Source organism: Lactuca sativa, chromosome 9, assembly GCF_002870075.4.
Source record: "Lactuca sativa cultivar Salinas chromosome 9, Lsat_Salinas_v11, whole genome shotgun sequence".
In the NCBI taxonomy this organism is placed as follows: domain Eukaryota; kingdom Viridiplantae; phylum Streptophyta; class Magnoliopsida; order Asterales; family Asteraceae; genus Lactuca; species Lactuca sativa.
In genome coordinates, this window is record NC_056631.2 from 21,743,347 (window position 1) to 21,765,561 (window position 22,215).

The following is a 22,215-nucleotide window of genomic DNA, read 5'->3' on the forward strand; positions in this document are numbered from 1 at the left end:
TCTGGTTAAAACCAAAATCTATTGTTACTATGTTTGATTTTAGCGATGGATCAATTATATTGTTTGTATAAATCTAAAAAAGAGATGGTATTTGAATACTTGACCATTATTATGAATAATAATATGTAGACAATTTGAAAAAAAAAGTTAAGATAGATTATATATATATATATATATATATATATATATATATATATATATATATATAGAGAGAGAGAGAGAGAGAGAGAGAGGTTCCATTAGGATTATAAAAAATGAAATCTTGAGATTCAATCTTATCCACATATTTCTCATTTTCTGCTCTAGCCATCCGACATCGACATGATGGGAGAGTTTATAATCATAAATGATTATGCAATGCCACATATTCTTTTTTCCTCCACCACCACAACCGCCATCGCCACCGCCACCACCATCACCACCCCTGTAACATCCCAATTTTTACCACAAATTTTTTTCATTTTTAAATATAGAAAAATATCAAATATCATAAAAACCAAGTTAGTAAAAATCTCAGGTACATCAAATATAATCATCCTAATCAAAGTATCAAAATTTGAAATCATTAAAATTTGCAAGCCAGAGTGTACAGTCAAGCCTTCGCATTTCCACAATTATCAGCAACCTTGAGCATTTCCACGATTATCATATTTGTTCAGTTATACATGTCCAATGCATGACTATAACACTAACTAGGTCAAATAAAGAGAAAAATGAGGCTAAGACTCATGCTTGGTGTCCAGACCACCACCAATCCTCAAACATGATGCCTATGCTAAACAAAGAGTCTCAATGATCCATAAAGTTGCTGACTTTAAGGATCCCATGCATGCTACCTAATCCAATCATGAATAAAACCTAGATTGAGCATACTTAAATAAGAAAGACAAGAGCTTTAGGACTTACAAAGATCCAAAAACAATTCAAGGTAGTGAGGAGGAGGCTTGCTTGCAAAGATGATGTACCTAAAAGAGCCTTCTTCTTCAATAAACCACCAAAAGAGCTGGAAAACCACGTAAAGTTGCCAACTTTATGTTTATGCATGTCTAAATGAATCTCTTAAACTTAAAATGGACTTAATAATTGACTTAATGCATGCATGACACTAAAATCCTCTTAAAGTTTGCACCTTTGAGCTCAAGGGTACCAAAACCAACTCAGATATGAAAGAACAAACCCCTTAAATGACTTCACTCCATCATCATCCCAAAAAGAGTCCAAAACACAACAAAACTCAAAATGAGGAGATCTGATCAACTACAAATCAAGGTATGAACTTGATACCTTAAAGTAACTACAAGAAATGGAGAGATTCTGGATCCAAGACTTCCTTCTCCAAGCTAGAAACTTCAAGACCTTTTAACTCCTTCACAACGCACAAAATGGACACCAAACTTCCTTCCATGGCTCAAAAACTTGACAATGGAGGCTATAACTCATTTTAGGATTTTGATAATAATGGTGGCTGATAAGGAGGCCAAAAAAAGGACTTAAGGCATTTAAATAGGGTGTAAGTCCCTAAAAATCAGGTTTTCCTTCCCAGCCACCAACCCGCCAAGTTGAGGCACCTCAACTCGTTGTGTTTGCTCATTTAATCCCATGAATCTTCCATCATAAACTCGCCGAGTTAGCCCTTCCAACTCGCCGATTTCAACACAAATAAAGCTTATTCTCAACAATATATCTTCAAGATTTCGGGTGTTACATCTCGAGCAATTGCTCCTCGTACTTTCTGCCTTCTCCTTGCTGAGCAGCTCCACTCTCCTCAATAGAACCTTGTTGGTTGCTTTCCACATCCTCTCCTGTCCCTGAAGGTCTTTTTCAACCCTCTCCGCTCGGATCCTTAGATCAGCGGAAACATGATCAAAGACTTGAAACACAGACATAGTGGGTTAACAAAAGGAAGAATAAAAGATAGAATGAGAGTAAAGCTAACACTTACAGTTTGGGAGAAAGAGACCAATTTCTGGAGCGCTTCCTCGGCCCCAAGACCCTCCAAAGATAGACCTGCGGACTCAACGATTTTCCTTTTCCGGGATCCCGGAATCTTCACTGTTAAGTCAATGGTCGATCTTTTTGGAGGAAGAGAAGATGCGCTCTTCTTCTTTTTCACCATTAGTTGATCCTTCGACATGGTAGTATCAAGATCAACGAGTGTGAAGCGAGCACTGGAGTGGGTGACTTTGGATCGTGTGTGTGTATATATATATATATATATATATATATATATATATATATATATATATATATATATATATATATATAACATAACATGATAAAAAACCTTCATCACAAGCGAAAGGAATCAAGGATCCCTAGTTGTCGACATGAGGTGAGTGGCAGAAGAGCTTTCTTGCAGAGTGGCTTGATCAAATCGAAAAGACCTCTAAGGTTTAGACAGGGCCAAGTAATTCTTGATCTTCTCTTCAGATTCCTCAGCAACAGGCACGAGCTCTTCGATTTTGAAAGCTGCAAAACAAAAAACAAAGTAATGAAATGTGAAATCCAGGATCCTCAATATAAGGAAAAGTTATTCCTACCCTTCTTGACCCAGGCATCCGACAGGAGATCCCCACTAGGAATAGAGTCACGTCTCACAAAAAAGTATTTTTCTTTCCAAGCTCCGTCATTATGTTTAGTTTTCAGGATAAGAGGAGATATGTGGGTTTTAACTTTGAGGAAAAAGCAAGAATTCCCGAATGTTGTGAGATCATACATGCAGGCCAATTCAGGAAGACCTATATTGTGACATCCCCAAAATCACGGCCAGAAAAGACCGGTTTTATTTATGCTTTTTAAAATAATTTCAGAGTAAATCCATTGATTTAAAAGAGTTGCGAAATTTGTCCCGAAAACAAAACATGATAAAATAAAGTTTATCAAAGCATTTCTTAAAGAAATGTATTTTCATTATATATTCAAAACTTGGGATGTCATGTTCCGATACAGACACAAAAGCATAAACAATAAAACATAGACCTTACACGGTTATATATAATTACTGGTCTATCAACAAAAAAACATATTCACAAGTTATCCAACTTATGCTCTCGCGCCACTACCTGTAATACAAAGAAACTGAGTGGGTCAGGCTTGGGAGCCTGGTGAGCATATAGGGTTTTCAACCCACAATAAATAATTATATTTAATTTCACCAATCAACAATAACCCGATTACCCATTCCCGTTGTCCTCAATTTACGTCCCTATGACAACAACTGTTACAAGCGACCTAATCTAGGATTTTCATCAGGACGGACAATACTGCAGAGGGGTTTCCTCAGCAATGAATGTTCTAAGGCAACCCTGAGGGGGATAGAATAGAGCAAATGAACACCCAAGTTCACCAACACCTACAGGTTATGAGCCCGCCAACATTTCACAGGACAGTCTAGAAAGAGTCCGTGGTCGTCATCCATATTCTGCTGAATGACTAGATCACAATCACATCGAGACCTCTCATTAGTTTATCACACATCAACTATCTACTGAAGTTCTACCCAACTTTTTTGTAGAATAACAACATACATATGCATTCATATGCAACTTAAAAACTGATAAGATACTCATTCAATACTCATCCCAAATAAACAGATAACATATATATATATATATATATATATATATATATATATATATATATATATATATACACGTATATTTATACAAATGTAACACGTATTCTAAAGTAGATACTTCATATCTATGTGTTAGAAGAAAGGGAATATACACTCACTTGATCAGAAGATGATCGGGCACCACTACGGCTCTAAGAGTAGTATTCTTCGGTGAAACTGGAAGATCTTCACACATCGGGCTTCTCGCAGGCAGAGCTTCGGCTCGGAAACTTTACTTCTCGGGATCCTCGGGGCTTCGGGACTTGCTTCGGGTCTCGGGATGATACCGGGGCTTCGGGGGTACTTCTTTGCATGTAAATCGAGGTAATACGGGTGAGAGATGAGTGAATTATCAACCTTGGCCAGCTGCCCCTTTAACTCTATTTATAGGGATGTTTTCTGGAAATTCACGTCGTGAACAGTACTACCACGTTGTGGGCCTGATCGTCACTGCATGCATCATCACAAGTGGGGTCTGGTAGAGTCCAGGTGACGTCATTTCTGAGTTCACGTTGTGAACACAGTGTTCACGTCGTGAACTCTGACACAATATCAGGTTTCATGCCCCGAACTTCAGAAATTCATATCTTTCACATACAAGCTCCGTTTTCGACGTTCTTTATATCCACGCGTAGGTGACACTATGTTCTACAACTCTCATTTAGACCCCGTCGGCAAATTTTGAATTTATTTTTATTATATTTTTATTATATTATTTTTAGTAGGCCGGGAGGAAAAATCCGTTAGAAATTCATATCTTCTTTATCCAACATCCGTTTTCGTCTGTCTTTTCACCGTTGGGATACTATCGATGAGATCTTCGATTCTCGTTTAGATTGTTTCATCCAAATATCACTCGATCTCAAATTCGAACTTTGGGGTGCATACCGTTAAGTCGAAACTTCGAAAAACCATAACTTCCTCATACGAAGTCAGATTTAGACGTTCTTTTTATGTACGCTCTCGGTTTAACATATTCTATGACTTTCGTTTAGATCACTAAGGCTAGATATCACTCTATCTTAAATTCATATTTTACGTCATTCAGCGTCCTGCCAGTTCTGTCGCGAAACTTCGACATGTCATAACTTCTTCGTTATAACTCGGATTTCAACATTCTTTATATATTCGGAAACCTCATCACGACCATTACCACATCCTTGATAGATATCGGGTTTATCTAACATTTCATTTTGACACTTATTTTTATCCTTAATTCATTTAAGTCACACAATTAAGCACAAAACACATAATACTCAAATAATACATCTTTATTATTTCAAGACGGATTACAAAGGTTAACCTAGAGTATTACATCATCATTAATGCATAGCCTAGAAACACGGGCGTTACATATATCAAGGCCTTTTGACTGGTTTACTTGGTCAATCCAGTATAAGATCCTCCAAACAATTGGCATAACCTGAATATATAAGACCCCAGTCACCCTGAAGAATTCAGAGACAATCCCAGGGAAAGGGTATTTCAAACCTATGGAGAAGGGGTATTCGGGGAAGCATACCCAGGTAGGGGAAACAAAGTCAGGTTGAATGAGAGGATCGAATGGCCTAAAAGCGGCTTCAAGAGGGAAGGCTCCATTGATGAAGGAACATGTTTCCTCGTAGGAGAGAATTCCTTGGTCGATGAAGTCTTCTTCAGGGAGAGCTAAGATGTTTTTGCGAGAAACAAACATTTTTCTAACCACGATAGAAGATGTAAAAACGTAGAAGAAAAAAAATAACTACCTTCTAATAAATCGCCGATAATCGAAAGATAGCAAGGGAGAGTAAAAAAGTTGTGAGGCATACCATCTTTATTTATACCGGACCAACAATTGATTTGACCGCTTGATAATGAATAGTAATTCATTCGTTAGAATTTGAATTATTCTAGCCTTTAAGGGTTATAATTTAAAAATTACTATTATCTCTTTTCATTTATTTACTTTAATTTATTCCTTTAATATCATACAAACTAATTCACTTATTTTCAAGAATAACTTAGGGGTAATTGTTAGTGCTAGGATCTCGGAACTACATTGAGATCCTAAAGTCTAAGGATCCTCAAAGGCTTAGGATCCCAAATACACTCAAAAATCCTGACGAATATTTTTATTATTATTTATAACAGACATATATTCTTTTGTCTTTCTCACATGTGCAAAAATAATTGGTCAAAGTCATATACTCAACGGATAGTCATCACAACTATGCAAAAGACCTGGAGAACTAAGTCAAGAAAATGACTATAAATAATCTCGGAGGATCCCGGAATTCTCAGAGTTCTAGTTGCTAGGGTTTGACTATATAAAAGACTTGTAATCATCACACTACACACGATTTTTCTGGTAGAATACTATCACTTGTACTCATACTCAATGTATTTTCTTTGTAATTTTCATTTCAATTAATAAAAACATCAAAGCATGTGATCATTATCACCTTCCAAGATTTTATGTCGGAAATCATAACAATGATCAATGGCTTTCTTTGTAAACGAGTTGTGTTGCTTTGATTCAACTTACTTATTTGCTTTACATTGAACATGACAGCCTCTCACACACTTTCGTGCATTTTAGTTCAATTCTTTTTTTTTTTTTGACCAAAACACACACCATGAACTATTTACAAACTTTGTCAACCTGAAAAGCTATTGAAATTTAAAAAAGTTATTCGATGAGCGTTTTCAAATAGCTTGTTAATTAACAAGCTTTAGCCATGAGTATTTTCAATGATTATATGAGTCTCGTTATTTTCAACCAATTACAGTTAAACAACATTTCTAAATACAACAAAAAAAACATATTGAAAAAGATTTCCTATATTGAAAGATACATTAAGGAGGTGTTTGTATAGGAAAAAAAAGAGGTACATATTGCTTATTCCCACAATAAGCTAACTTTTAGTGTTTGGATAAAATCCAACTTATTAAGCTAAATAAGCTAATTTTAATAAGCATCTCTCCCCATGTTTATTGCTTATTGCTTATTCCCACCACAAATAAGCTAATAAGCTAATCCAAACACCCCCTATGCCTTTTGTTTTTTTTTCATGGAAAGACTTTCCTAAAAAGCTATTATATTATGGATGCTTTTAATAATCATATACATATTTCTAAACATTATTGACTCAATATGACCAAATGCTAAAAATGATAACATTGTTATCTTTTTAGTTTTGATATAAAAGCATCTATGATAAGAAACTTTTTTTTATTTTAATTTTTCTTCATAAAAAAAACTCAAAATATAAAAATTCATCGTATCTATTACAACTTGAAAACCTTTTTCATTTTGCTTTTTATTATTAGTTTTTAAATGTTGTATATTTTCAATTGGTTAAAAATCTATAGATCATATGAAAATAAATGAAAAAACTTTTGGCTTAGAGCTTGTTAATTCGTCAAAAGAGCCATAGGTTTTTCCTTTTTCAAGAATCTTTTTGCTTAAAAAAATTCTTGCGAAAAAGTTCATATTGTGGATGCTTAATGCATACACTTATAAATGATAAGAAATAATAAATTATAGTTGTCAAAATGTATGTTTTGCAACATTTTTTTCGAGAGCTTAATATGATTTTAGCTCTTAGTTTTTGGAAACGGCAAACGAATTAAGTGGAAGCCTACTCGCAATATTTCAATGAGCACCACGAGTTCGAGCTCCTTTACAGGGCAAACGCAGCGTCCATAGGGTTTTTCAGGGAAAAATTCCCAACATGTGGTACCTCAAGACGTAATTTAAGGGAATTGAACTCCTTACGTCACGTTCCATATGCGTATAAAAACTGGTACATCAACCCAACTAGGCTCTCGAGATAGAGAAATACGGGCTTACAACTCTATTTCAAACAAATTTATAATTCAAAATCTATTTAAATAACTTTGAAGAGTTTTAGTTTTTAATTTTACTATTGTATATCATTTTATATCTTTTAAAAATTTACTGTATTTGCTTGATTTTTTTAAACAATGAAAGCTGAAAGCTATCAACTGATTTTGCAAGATATATGCGGCTATACATACCATGAGCGTATTTATTTTTTATTTATAAAATGATTACTAATTACTAATGGACAGTGGTGATAGTGTTTGGTAAAGTTATGGGTCACTTTGTTTAGAAGAGCCAAATTGTCCTTTAGTTTAATATTAGTTATTAAACACGGATGGGCCAAAGAGAATTTATTCTTTGGGCCAAGGTAATCCTTGTGTCCCCCATATTCTTTAAACTTGTTTGCCCTACCAAAGTCCCTCAAAACACCTTAGAATCATATTTTAAAGAGTATATTATATATAGCGATCATTTATAGCCAACATGCGTCGTTAAAACTCTTAACTCTACATGGTTATTAATTGTAAAAAAAACATGAAGTTGTACCCTATGTTGCAAAGGAAATTAAAGAACTACTCTCATTATCCTACAAAAAGATAATTAAAGAACTACTCTCATTACCTTCTTTGGCTTGAAATCGTCGATTATTTCTTGCTTTATACATTCTTTTTTATAAGGAAGGATGTTCTATAAATATTATCACACAAATGACTTGAAAGAGTACCCATAAAAAATACGTTTCTAGGTTTTTGACAACTAGGTTTGACAATCGTGTCGTGTTCGGGTTGGTGTGTCGCGAGTTGACGGGTCAAAATATGCCAACCCAAACACGACCCATTTAAATATACAGGTCACAGGTTGACGAGTTTGGAACATAAACCCATATATGACCCGCGAACCCATTTATTTATACGAGTTCACAGGTTGGCGGGTTTGTGGGTTAGATTTGGGTTCGTGGGTTAGATTCCATAAACAAAAATAACAATTAAACATGAATAAATTCTTGAAGGTTGATGCAAACATATCCGGATTTTAGACACTTAACTACATAAAGTCTTAAAGTCTTAAACATCCAAATGAAAATTAAAAACATTCATAGAAACGTGTTCAAACTAAACATTAATACAAACATACATAATTCAATTGCTAAAGTAATAGCCACAATTCCTATTTTTTTCTCCCAAAAAACAAAGTTAATTCTCCAACACCATTTTCTTCTTTATGATGAACTTCAACCTTCAAGTAGAGACAATAGCCAAGGTTAAAACACACACAAGTGAAATTTTAAAAATGTATAGTTGTCATTAAAAATAACTCACCAAACGTCGACTTAAAGTTTATTAGAACTCATAACATCTGTTTTGTCTTCGGCAATGTTCATATCCATGAAGTTTTGAATTAGTTTATTGATATCAACATGAGTATCCACTGGATAAGAAAGATAAAAATAAAAAGAACAATACAAAATAATAGTTAATATAAGTAAACAATAAATTATACCTTTTTCTCCAAACAACCAATCCCTGCTACAAATTACAACTTCAACAATGTCAGGCTTCATGGAACTTCGATATTTATTCAAAACTCTTCCACCGAGACTAAAAGCTGATTCAGATGCTACTGTTGAAACAGGAACACAAAGTATATCCACAGCTAATTTAGATAATTCCGGATACATATACTGTTGGGATTGCCAAAACTCAAGTATGTTAATGGAAGAAGTTCTTTTAGTTCTTGGCTCAAGAAGATATACTTGCATTGACTTTTTTTGTTCGAATCCATATCATCATTATCGTATTCATCAAACTCCTATTATATTAAATAAAATATGAAAAAATTATAATATATTTAAAACAAAAATATATAAAGCAAATGTAATGAAAAAAGGACTTACCTCAAGAATACTATGATTAGAGCCTCCTCCAACATTTCCAACACTAGCTTGTCGAGAATTAACTGCGCCACTACCACTGCCACCTCCAACATTTCCAACACTACTTTCTTGAGAAGATTGCATGTATTCATCAAAAACTGCAAAAAGTGCCTCCTCAAACTTCTTCAATTGTGATGAACCTTCACCATACAACTTTTTATAACTAAACTCAACAAAATAGAACTTATATTGCGGATCAAACACCACAACTATAGCTAACAAAAGATTGAAATTAGCCCAATATTTGCTAAATTTACTCCACATTTGAGTAGCTATTTTTTTCATATACTTATCAGGACCGTCTTTCGTTTCAACCAACTTCAAATGTATTCCAAATATTTGAGGGAAATACAAATTTGAAGTAGGATAAAGAGATCCTGAAAACTGAAGAGTTGCATCATGAAACAATTTAAGAAAACTACACATTTTCTTAACTCTATCCCATTCATCAGAGGATGGGCAAGTTTGAAAGTTCGAATCACTCAAGCTCAAATGAGAAAAGGCATGACGATAATAAAGTGCACAAGAAAGCATCTTATAAGTGGAATTCCATCTAGTAGGAACATCTTGAACCAAAGCCTTTTTGTAGTCAAGAAGATTTTGCAAGCAAATTTGAATAAATCGGTCTTTTCTTAGTGTAGATCCCTTGATATACTTCACACAATCTCTAACTTTCTCCACCGCAACATCAATTTGTTTCAAACCATCTTGTACAACCAGTTTCAAAATATGAGCACAACATCTAAGATGAAATAACTTGCCATCATATACCAAAGAATTCATCGAATGAAACCGATTCGTAAGCAACTCAACACATACATCATTGGATGCTGCATTATCTAAAGTTATATAAAGCAATTTCTTTTCAATTCCCCAACTTTTGATCAATTCACCCAACTTTTCGTCTATAGTTACACCCGTATGTGAAGGAGGAAAGTGGAAAAAGTTTGAAATTCTCTTTTGTACGACCCAACTGCTATCAACATAGTGGGCAGTGAAACTCCGATAGCCATTTGTAACGATTGAGGTCCAAGCATCAGAAGTCAAGCATATTCTACTAGGACATCTAAACAACTCATCACAGAGTCTTTTTTGTTGAGTAGCATATAATTTTTTGATATCAGACTTTTCTGTGTTCCTACAAACAAGACTCGCTTTCGGTTCCAAGTATTTTCCAAAATTTCTAACTTCTTCATACTCAACAAAAGAGAATGGAAAGTCACATCTAACCATAGCATGAGTCACAATTTCTCGGAACGTTTCTTGACTAAACTTTGGATTTCTTGTAGCCATAACACCATTGCTGGAAGAAATCATATATTGACCGATATCTCTAGTATTTGAGATATTACATGAATCTCGATGACGACATAGATTACTTATTCCATGTTTGCTTTATGTCTGATATTCTGTCCCTCATTTTTTGCATTTACAATATAGGGGCTCATTTGGTTTTTGTGGGAGCATTTCAAAATTTCTCCAAACATCTGAAGTTTTTTTTTTCCTTTTTTTCCTTTGCTTTGTAGAAGTACTCTCAACACCTTGTGATACACTTTCCGACCCAATTTCTTCAACTGAATCATCATTTCCATCATTAACATCCAAAGGATTGGTGTTATTAGTAACTGCCATAACTCTCATACAATGAAAAACAGGAGGAACATCAAGTGGAGAAACAAATACAAAGATACACTTCACATACACATACACAGATACACTTCACATACACAGATACACTGTTCACACTTCACGTACACAAATACATAGATAACACAGATAACACAGTCACAAACACTTAATCTGTAGATGCAAGATATTGTAACACTCGTGTTTCTAGACTAGGCATTAATGATGATGTAATAGTCTAGGTTAACCTTTGTAACTCATTTTGAAATAATGGAAATGTATTATTTGATTATTATGTGGTTTATGCTTAATTGTGTTGCTTAAATGAATTAAGAATAAAAATAAGCGTAATAATAAAATATTAGATAAGCCCGATATCTATGAAGGAAGTTGTAGTGGTTGTTGCGAGGTTTCCAAAAATTTAAAGAATGCCGAAATCCGAGTTATAACGAAGGAGTTATGACCTGTCGAAGTGTCGCGACAGAACCGGTGCGACACTGCATGTCCTAAATAGTGAGTTTACGATAGAGCGATATTTAGCCTTAGTGATCTAAACGAAAGTCGTAGAATAAGCTAAACCGAGAGCGTGCATAAAAAGAGCGTCTAAATCTGACTTCATATGAGGAAGTTATGATTTTTTGAAGTTTCGACTTAGCGGTATGCAGCCCAAAGTTTGAACATGAGATCGAGTGATTTCTAGCCAAAACAATCTAAGCGAGAATCGAAGATCTCGTCGATAGTAATGCAACGGTAAAAAGACAAACGAAAACGGGCATCAGATGAAGAAGTTATGAATTTCTAACGGAGTTTCCTGTCCCGTCCTACTAAAAATAATATAATAAAAGTTAAAGTCAAAATTAGCCGACAGAGTTTAAATGAGAGTTGTAAAGAATAATCTCACCTACGCGTGGATATAAAGAACGTCGAAAACGGAGCTCGTATGCGAAAGATATGAATTTATGAAGTTCGGGGCACAAACTTCAACCCCTGTGTCAGATCTCACGACGTGAGCAGGTGATGGACGTCTTCCAAGGCAAGTGGCCTGATGACGAACGCAATGACATATTCGAGCTCACGACATGAGCATGAGTGGCTCACGACGTGAGCATAGAAATTTAGCTCCCTATAAATAGAAGTCGAGTCCAGCCGAATTGGTCGCTCAATCTCTTTCCTCTCACTCCATATTACCTTGTTTTACGTGCAAGTTATACCCCTGAAGTTTCGGTATCATCCCGACACCCGAAGTAAGTCCCGAAGCCCCGAAGATCCCGAGAAGAAAAAGAGTTTCGAGCCAAAGCTCTGCCCGTGAGAAGTCCAGTTTTTGTGAAGCATCCCGGTTTCACCGAAGAATACTGTTTTAAAGAGCCGTAGTGCTGTCCGAGCATCATCTTTTCAAGTGAGTGTATATTCATTTTCTTCTAACACATAGATACAGAGTATTCTCTACAAAGTACATGTTATGTGTTTGTATATAATTTGCTTATTTGAAATAATTGTTGAATGAATGATTTGTACGGGTTTTAAGCTGTATATAAATGTCTATATTTTTATCTACTAATATGTTGGGTAGAACATGGGTAGGCAGTTGTTGTGTGATGAAATAAAATGATGAGAGGCCTCGATGTTGATGTTGATCTAGTCATCTAGCGGAATATGGATGACGACCACAAACTCTTTCTAGACAGTCCAGTGGAACGCTGACAGGTTCATAACCTGTAGGTGTTGTGAATTATGTGTTCACCGGTGTACTCTATCCCCATCATGGTTGCCTTTAGGACATCTATTGTTGAGGAAACCCCTTTGCAGTAATGTTCATCCCAATGAAAAATCCTAGACTAGGTCCCTTGTGATAGTTGTTGTTTTAGGGACGTAAAGTGAGGATAACGGGAATGGGTAATCGGGTTATTGTTGGTTGGTGAAAATTAAATATAATTATTTGTTGTAGGTTGAAAACCCTATATGCTCACCAGGTTCCCAAGCCTAATCCACTCAGTTTCTTTGTATTATAGGTAGTGGCGCGAGAGCATAAGTTGGAGAAATTTGTGAAGATATTTTGTTTATAGGCCAATAGTTGTATATAACTGCTGTAAGGCTTATAATGTGTCGTGTATGCTTTTGGTTTGTATCGGAACATGACATCCCGAGTTTTGTTATATATGAAAATACATTTTTTAAGGAATGCTTTGATAAATTTTATTTATCATATTTTGTTTTGGGAACAAGTTCCGCAACTCTTTTAAATCAAAGGATTACTCTGAAAATTATTTTAAAAACATAAATTAAATCGGTCTTTTCTGACCGTGATTTTGGGAATGTCATAGATAGACCTGAAGAGAAGATATAGTAAAATGGATATAAAACATATACTGATACATAATTTCCAGTTCAGAATTTATGGGATATTATCACTTTCAGATTAAAAACTAACATTACACATCGATTTCGTGTTCAAAATTTAGGTTTTCTTAGTTACATGTTTGTGTTATCAGCTTGTCAGGTCATTGAAAGTCTCACTTCTCACAATCCTATTATAACCACTCATACACATTTCATCTTTTGATTAAAAACCAAATCGGAAAACTGAGGAGGTGCATCTTGTAATCGGAAAACTGAGACAAAAGAACAACTTAAGAAACATACTAGAAGACAAAAGAACAACTTAAGAAACATACCAGAAGATCGATCATATTGGCGCGACTCACGTTCAGGGCTTCACCACTTCAGCCTTCAGGCGTCAACACTCAACGTCATTTGTGATTTTGATACTTGATTTCGAATTTCGATCACAGAGTAACAGAGTAATAAAGGGGAGAGTGGGACTGTTGACTATGGGAGATCGGGAGAGTGGAAGAGGGAGATATGCTCAATCGCTCATACAGTCATATGCCGTTACACGATTTGATTTAGGGCAAAAATGGGCAAAATCAAATGGTTACAGACTTACAACCTTCGGAGTTAGGCCATCCACCACAAGTTAAAATGTCAAAATAGTCAAATGGTCTATGAATCAATGGTATTATGGTATATATTATATAACACTTATTAAATATTAATATTTGATACATAAATACATTTTAAAATAAAAAATATCTATTTTTTATTAAAAATATAAACGGATTGACGGGTTAACTCATTTTTAAAACTCTTAAATCGCAAACATTAAACTTGTATATGAAGATACCAATATCTTACCTGTAGACCACTATATAGTTAATTAAGAAAGAAAACCTAATACCATTTGTAATTTTGCAAAATAAATAATTTTGTAAAGCAACTTCGTAAAATTATGTTGTAAAAAGTATTTTTATAGAAAAAACTAAGTTTTATAAAACGTATAAAAATAATGTTAAAAAGTTGAAAAAAAATTATAAAAAAATTGGACTAAGCTCAAAAAAATATTAAAAGTTAGGAACCATTATAAATAAAAAATAAAGTTGTTTGGGGAACACTTGAAAAAATAATTTTGTAAAAACAACAAATTGTAAAAAAAGATATAAAAAAATACTTTATAATAAATACTAAAATTCTAAAATCATACAATAAAAAAGTTCCAAAATTTTGTAAAATGTATTCTGAGCAAATTCCAAAAAATTTTAAGTTGTGCAAATTCAGATGATGTTATTCATAAATAAAGCTGCATTATACATAATATTTTGTTTAGAAAGGTATTTCTTACTATAAATCAACAAAAGTCTATTTTTATGTTTATTAATGCTACATGTTTCTCAAAAAAATTCATTAAATTTTTTTATCAGGTCTTGCACCCTCTTAGCCGCTCATCATTGCCATAACAACCCTCATATTTATTCATCACCACCACTATCACCTTTTTTCCACCAACAACACCATCTTCACCACAAAAAAACCAGTAGCCCCCATTAACACCATCTCCGACCCACCTTCTATACTCTTCATCTCTGACCCACCATCATCATTATGTTCACCTATTGTTCTTTCTCTTTACAACTCGATAAAAAATCCAAAATGACAGAGATTACCTAAAAGTGCATTTCTAGACCACATATATAATGAAACTCTATTAAAGATAGTCACAAAAAATGCCAAAAATGATATATAAATTATCACTATTGTGTTTTTTAATAAAAAAATATGAGTTTTTTTAGGGGTTGTTTGTTTTTTTAAGAAAAACCACTTCTGATCAATTATGTCTGGGCTGCGCAAGACTTGACATTTCCTAACTGTTTGTTTTTTTAGAATACTTTTGACTTAAAAATTGTTGTGAGTGTGATGCGTGGCTGCAGCAGTTTGGTCTACCTCTTCTACTATAGAGGGTTGTAGATGTGGTTCACAGACTTCATGCGTTTTCGCTTCGAAAAAACAAACACCAACTTGGTGAAAGGGATGTAAATGATATCTTTATTTTATGTTTTTTAATAAATAAATATAAGATATTTTCAAATAAATTCAGTATATATAAAAAAATCTCTAGAATAGTCCATAAAATTTACCTTATTAAAGAAAAAGTCATTAATGATTTTTTTAATATAATTCAACCCTTAAAACGGACATTGATCGGGTACAAGGGTTGTTTTGAATGTTTTTATCGGTTTCAATTGTTAAACTGCAAAAAAAAAAGCAGGTTTGACTTTTTTGTCAATAGAATCAAATATAATGACTTTTTGTGCATATTTCCTCCTTTTTTTTTTCTTATAAGGTTATACGGTGTCGATGGTTTTTCACCGGCGGTAGTCCGACGTGGATTACTTTACTGCCCGTGAACGCCATGCCCCACCCCTATTTTTACCGGCGGTGGGTTTCCACCGATGGTAAAATTCGAAAAAAGTGAATATTGGGAAGGAATGAACCGTTGACAAACGGCTTTGTGGTCGTTTTCTTTCTTTACTTATTTATTTATTTATTTATTTTTTTTACAAATTTACCATTATATATAAACATATTTACCATTCATTTGAAAACACACACAATCAAAATGTCTTCCAATAATTTAAACCCTTCCAACCAAAATGCTTCCAACCTATTTGCACTTTTTGGTTACGATCCGAGATCAACACCACGTTACCAATAACAAATGGATCCATCAATTTTATCTCAAAAACCAAGCGTTTGTAGGTGGAGTATTATTCACAATTTCAAATCCCACAACAATTCAAATTCCAATCCCCACCACCCCAGACAACATCCCAAACCCAAACGCAAACCTAATTTCAATTTCAATCCCAACCGTCTTTCATACCCGCAACCGAAAATCTTTTCGATGCCAAGCACGAAAGCTCAACAAAAAAGGGAACTCCGATACAGGAAGATGGAGTAAAAAAGAAGAGATAAAATTAACAAAGGCATGGGTCGACATATCTGAAGATAGCAACACGGGAACGGGCAAATCATGTGATCAATTATGGTTACATGTTATGGATCGGTTTTTTAAGGGTATGGTTCGAGATTTAGATTACCGGATATCTGACCAATGTAACTTGAAATGGAATATTGTTAACAAACTCGTCACACATTGGAATAGAATTTACAAAAACTTTGAAAAGCAATGGTCTAGCAGAGAAAATGAAGCGAGTTTGTTGAAAAAAAATCATGCAACATTCCAAGTTGACATGTTAAAGCCTTTAAGTTTATTCATGTGTGTGAAGTTATCAAAAGAAGCATTAGGTGGAAGGAGCTTGCAATATATGAAGATGTTGCTAATCTGTCAAAAAATAAGCTGAACATCTTCATATTCGAGCTCATAACAAATGTTATCAGATGGTTACATTGGCGTTGATCTTAATGATGATAACGACGACATCGAAGAAATGTGCCCGCCTCCTCGTCTCATCGGAGGGGACAAAACAAATGCTCGAGAAAAAGGAAAAGGGAAAAGCGACATCGTCAAATTCGTCAATCAGAACGGAGTGGTCAACTAGATCAGAGGAAATGATGACACAAATGACACAATTTTATACAACTTTAGAGAAACATATGGCTGAAATTGTCCGAATCATAGAATATTTTTGTTAATGCAAGATGTGAGACATCTCGACCCCAAATATCAAGAGGCGGCTAAAGCAGTAAAGACGTCGATTCGATAAAAATATAATCTAATACACAAATGAAATTTCGATGTTATGTTTTTTTCTAGGTTTTTTTTTTGACATTATGGCTTTTTTTGGGTTTTTAATGTAATTTTTAATTTAATGTTATTTTTTAGGATTTCTAAAATGTACTTTTTAATTTTTTGTTAATTTTAATTTTAGTATGACTTTTTATTTAAAAAGTTCTTATTTTTCTTTTATCGAAATTAAAAAAAGAAAACTTCATGGTTAAAACCATCACCACACCGTACGTAATTCATAGTTAAAAATTATAAAAAAAAATATAGGAAATGATGCGAACCTGTGTGATACACTTTTATCATTGGGAAAACATCATGATATCTTTTACATGATCTAAACAAATGTCTAGCCTAAATTTTAGTTTTTCCTACATTTTAGATGTTTCCAATCGGTAGGAAATGAAAATATTAGGGTTTTTTTTTTTTTTTAATTTTTAATTTTTTTTTTAATGAAAATGCGGTCAACGTATTGTTTTTTTTTTTTTTTTTTTTTTTTTTTTTTTTTTTTTTTTTATAAAATTTTTAAAGTAAGCACATATATTATTTGAATCAAAGGCTTTACGTTTGTAGCTTTTGAGTGTAGCACCCGGTTAAGTTAATCTATAATATTTAATTCATATAATTATTGATACATCTTATTATCCATTTTAGGAGTATAAAGTACCACCATTAGTTATATCAAATGTTGACATGATTTTTATGATTTTTTTTAGATAAAATGACAAAAATAGCCATTTACACTGATTACATTATAAAAATAGCCAAGAAAAACCGAAGTTGCAAAAATAACCATGAATTTCGCAGATGGAATAGTTCCATCTGTGAAATGGGTTTTCCATCTGCGAATGTACAAGCAGCTAAAGCACAACTGTGCTTTAGCTGCTTGTACATTCGCAGGTGGTTAATTTTTTTTCTCTATATATATTGAAATTGTAGGGTAAATTCGCAGATGGAATAGCCCCATCTGCGATTTACTCTGATTCCATCTGTGAAATTGCGGTTATTTTTTTAATTTTTTTTTTAATTTTTTTTAAGTTTAACTATGAAATCAATTGGTTTGACTATGAAATAATGTTGCCGAACAAGAAGTTAAAGTTATGAATAGACGTGTGGTAGATAAAACAAAAAAGAAAAAAAAATTCAAGTCAAAAAAATGAAAAAAAAAGCATGTTTACGGGCATTATGTTGATGTTGGTGATGTACGTTTAGATATAACCGAGCTACAAACCAATTGATTTCATAGTTAAACTTAAAAAAAAAAATTAAAAAAATTAAAAATTAAAAAAATAACCGCAATTTCACAGATGGAATCAGAGTAAATCGCAGATGAGGCTATTCCATCTGCGAATTTACCCTACAATTTTAATATATATAGAGAAAAAAAAATTAACCACCTGCGAATGTACAAGCAGCTAAAGCACAATTGTGCTTTAGCTGCTTGTACATTCGCAGATGAAAAGCCCATTTCACAGATGAGACTATTCCATCTGCGAAATTCATGGTTATTTTTGCAACTTCGGTTTTTTTTTTTTTTGACTATTTTTGTAATGAGATTAGTGTAAATGACTATTTTTGTCATTTTCTCATTTTTTTAGTACTTTGTATAAGTTTTGGATCATTACAAATTGATATCATATGCTTGGTTTAACTTAACTAGATGTCTAAGTAACTTTCGAATTCGGGTATAGAGAATGTTTGAGATTTTATTTAAAACAACTTTTGATTTTTTATTTTTATAAAAAGTCAAAAAAAAAATGTTTGGCTAATAAAAAAGATTTTTTAAAAATAACTTTTTGTGTAAGTGAAAATTTGGTTTTTCAAAAGTTAGAAAATCTTATCTTTTTTTACTTTTATGACTTTTAACTTGAAAAGTTGGCTTTACCCTTAAAAACTAATATAAACACATTTTAAAAAATTTCTTTTGGAAAAAATCACCCGTCAAAAAATCATTTTACAAAAACGACGTTTAATCTCAAAAAGTAATCCCAAATACTCCCCTAGACTTAAATACTGTTTGTTTTTTGTAAAAAACTTATTCACACATCTTATTGCTGCGCGACGCAGCACACAAGTAACACTTTTAATCTTGCAGCTGTTTATTTTTTAGAAGTCTTTAGAGTTAAAAACCTTTACGCGTGTTCTGTTTGGCGCAACACTTATTATATTGCCTCTTCCAACCTCTTATTCTTTTTTTTTTCTTGCTGAAATCTTAATTATATGTTTTTGAAATCTTATTTTACATTTTTTTTTCGCTTTTTTTTGTTTATTCTTATTGATTTTTTTTTGTTTTTTTATATTGAATAATGATAATTTCTTGATAAAATATCATTATTTTTTACTAAAATATATTTATTTTTTTGTTGAAATATCACTATTTTTGCTGAAATATCATAAATTTTTGCTGAAATGTTATATTTTATTAGATTTTCGGTATTAAAAAACTATTTTTTTGTTTATAAAATTAGTTTATTTTAATTTTTTAATAGCTGCAGCATCATGCAGATGTTAAAAAAAAAAACCAAAAACGTTTTTTATTACAGTCTGCAGTCGTTTGGTCCACCTCTCTATTACAGAGGTGGCCTACAGACTTCATGAATTTTTGCTTCAGAAAAACAAAAAACATTATATACTCTAAGAAATAAAGGCAGTTAACTTTTCCCTTGACTTTAGATTATTCAACTATAGACATGGTTGTGTAAGGATTAGGGTGGACGGAGCCGCTAAACGGTGGTAGCGGGTTCATGCCGATACCGCCGGCTAACCATTCCAAGCATGTGTTGGTATAGCCAAATGTGTAGAATGGCGGGTTGGGTAAGCCGCACCTTCCGACCTCTCTTTTGTTCTTCCTACTTGTACTCTATGCATCTAACTTTGTACCAAAGTGTGTGGCTTGAGATCGATTTTTTATGTGTTTTTACTAGGGATGAAAGTGGGTCCAAACCCGGACCGGATGGACCCGGACCCGGAAAACCCGGAACCGGTTAACGGGATTTTATAGAACCGAAAACCGGACCGGCATATAGGAACCGGTTCCGGGTATGGTTCCGGGTAAAGTGGGTCTAGAACCGGAAAACTCGGAAACATCAAAGTGGGTAGGTTGGAACCGGATAAAGTGGGTTTAGACCCGGAAAACCCGAAAAAAAACGGAATTTTTTGGTAATAACTTACTACTTAGTGGGTTGAACTTTGAAATTTTTCATATTGGTATCCCGACTTTGGGGGGCTATAACTTATTGAATACGAAACCACAATTAACAAAATTAGAGTCTAAAGTCATGTACAAACTCTAAAATACACTCTGGAAAAACCCGCATGTCAATCCGAATTTAAACGAATGAGATATACTTGTGTTAATATTTTCACATAATACAAAGTACAAAAACAAATAGCTGAAAAGTTGAAAATTTTCAGTTTTGATATCCCGACTTCGGAGGACTGTAAATCATTGAATGTTAAACCAAAATTGACAAAATTATAGTCTAAACTCATGTACAAACTGTAAACTAGAAGTTGGAAAAAACCACATGTCAATCCGACTTCAAACGAATTAGATATGAATGTTTTAAAACTTTCACCGAATACAAAAAAACTAAAAAACTAAAAACTTTCAGCTTTGGTATCTCAACTTTTGAGGACTGTAAGTCAATGAATATAAAACTAAAAATGACAAATTTATAGTCTAGAATCATGTACAAACTCTAAACTACATGTTGGAAAAAACCGTATGTCAATTGGAGTTGAAACGAATAAGATATGCATCTTGTAAACGTTTCACAAAAAGTGGTTCCGGCCCTAAAAGTGGTTCCGGTTCCAAAAACCGGTTCCGGATTTTAGACCCAGTTTACCCGGACCCAATGGACCCAAACCCGGATTACCCGGAACCCGGATAAAGCCAATTTTTAAACCCAGAACCGGACCCGGTTCTATATATTCCGGTTCTAACGGGTCCGGTTCCGGTCCGGTTTTCCGGTTCTAAATCTCATCCCTAGTTTTTACCTGTATTAATTATAATTACTTTAAATCGTGATCCTCATTGATTTCTTCAATACCTTCGTTTATTCTGGTAACCACTTTCCCTCCTATATTGCCTCAGCATGTTCAGATTACCTAAAGATTAAAAACATTGGGTCCCACTCAGTTTGAAAAATATGCAAAGCTCTGCGATAACCGAAAGATTCATCCTGCAAAGCCTCTTTAGATCATGATCAGATCAGAGGGAGGCTTTTCTATATTCATTAATCAACCTCCCCACTCTTCCATATTCTCTTCCTTTCTATTCTCATTGCCACACATATGCTTCCTTATCCCCACTGCATTTCTTTCTCACATTCTTTAATTTACCCTACTTATTGTTAGCACTTGCTTTACATGATTTAGCATATCATTAATTCTTGTGTCTGGCCCATGTCTTTAATTTGCATATTGCCATCCACCACATTCACATAAACAAGTGCCTCCAGTATGTTAAAATAGTAAATGTTGCAATTATCACGAGACTAAGATATTCATCAGTCATTTGCCTTTGAAAAAAGCATCTACTGAGTACCTCATTAATCTAAAGAACAGAAAAAGGCTGAAAGTGTCTTTATGTGCTTTATCTTTGCTTGATTCCCACTACCTGTAGTGTACATATTAGGAAAATATTAGATTGCATCTTTGAACCTTAAATTCTATGTGCTATCAATTAGTATCGTACAACTCATAAGAAGGTATTAATCATTCTATACAATAACACTCGTATATGTACACCCTGGGAGTTCGTTTCTCTGCCTAATGCGCACACTCTACCCCCCAATAAACACACACAGAGACATAATGTTTTGTGAAGTAAATTCCAGCAAAAAGGTTGATGGAAATGGAACAAAGGTTGCAGGGAGTTGCAGATTTCTACCCGAAAGGTCAGAGTTATCACCCATAAAATGCATTAAACATCTGGCTGATAAGATGATAGCAGTTGTTCGTTTAATTGGTGCTAGAAAGAGAAGTTGCAGAAAGGTTACATCCTCTGGAACACCAAAACAACCCACGGCAGTTTCCATTGATTCTCAAAGAGCAGAAGCTATTGATGACTGCATCGAGTTCATCAACTCTAGTTCTTCCTTAACCAGGTCTAATTCCGTTTGTTCTTAGAT

At 33.8% G+C, this 22,215-nt stretch overlaps 1 protein-coding gene across 1 annotated transcript; it reads right to left on the reverse strand.

The window, feature by feature from the left end:
- Nucleotides 1-8,772: 8,772 nt before the first annotated feature.
- Nucleotides 8,773-14,916, reverse strand: LOC111899254 (zinc finger BED domain-containing protein RICESLEEPER 2-like). Its single transcript, XM_023895120.2, has 6 exons — nucleotides 14,828-14,916; nucleotides 10,908-11,092; nucleotides 9,337-10,214; nucleotides 9,125-9,251; nucleotides 8,943-9,062; nucleotides 8,773-8,870 (listed from the first exon to the last, which is right to left on the reverse strand). The coding sequence occupies exons 1-6, from the start codon at nucleotides 14,914-14,916 to the stop codon at nucleotides 8,773-8,775; spliced, it is 1,497 nt and encodes a 498-aa protein (XP_023750888.2).
- Between the last annotated feature and the right edge of the window lie 7,299 nt (nucleotides 14,917-22,215).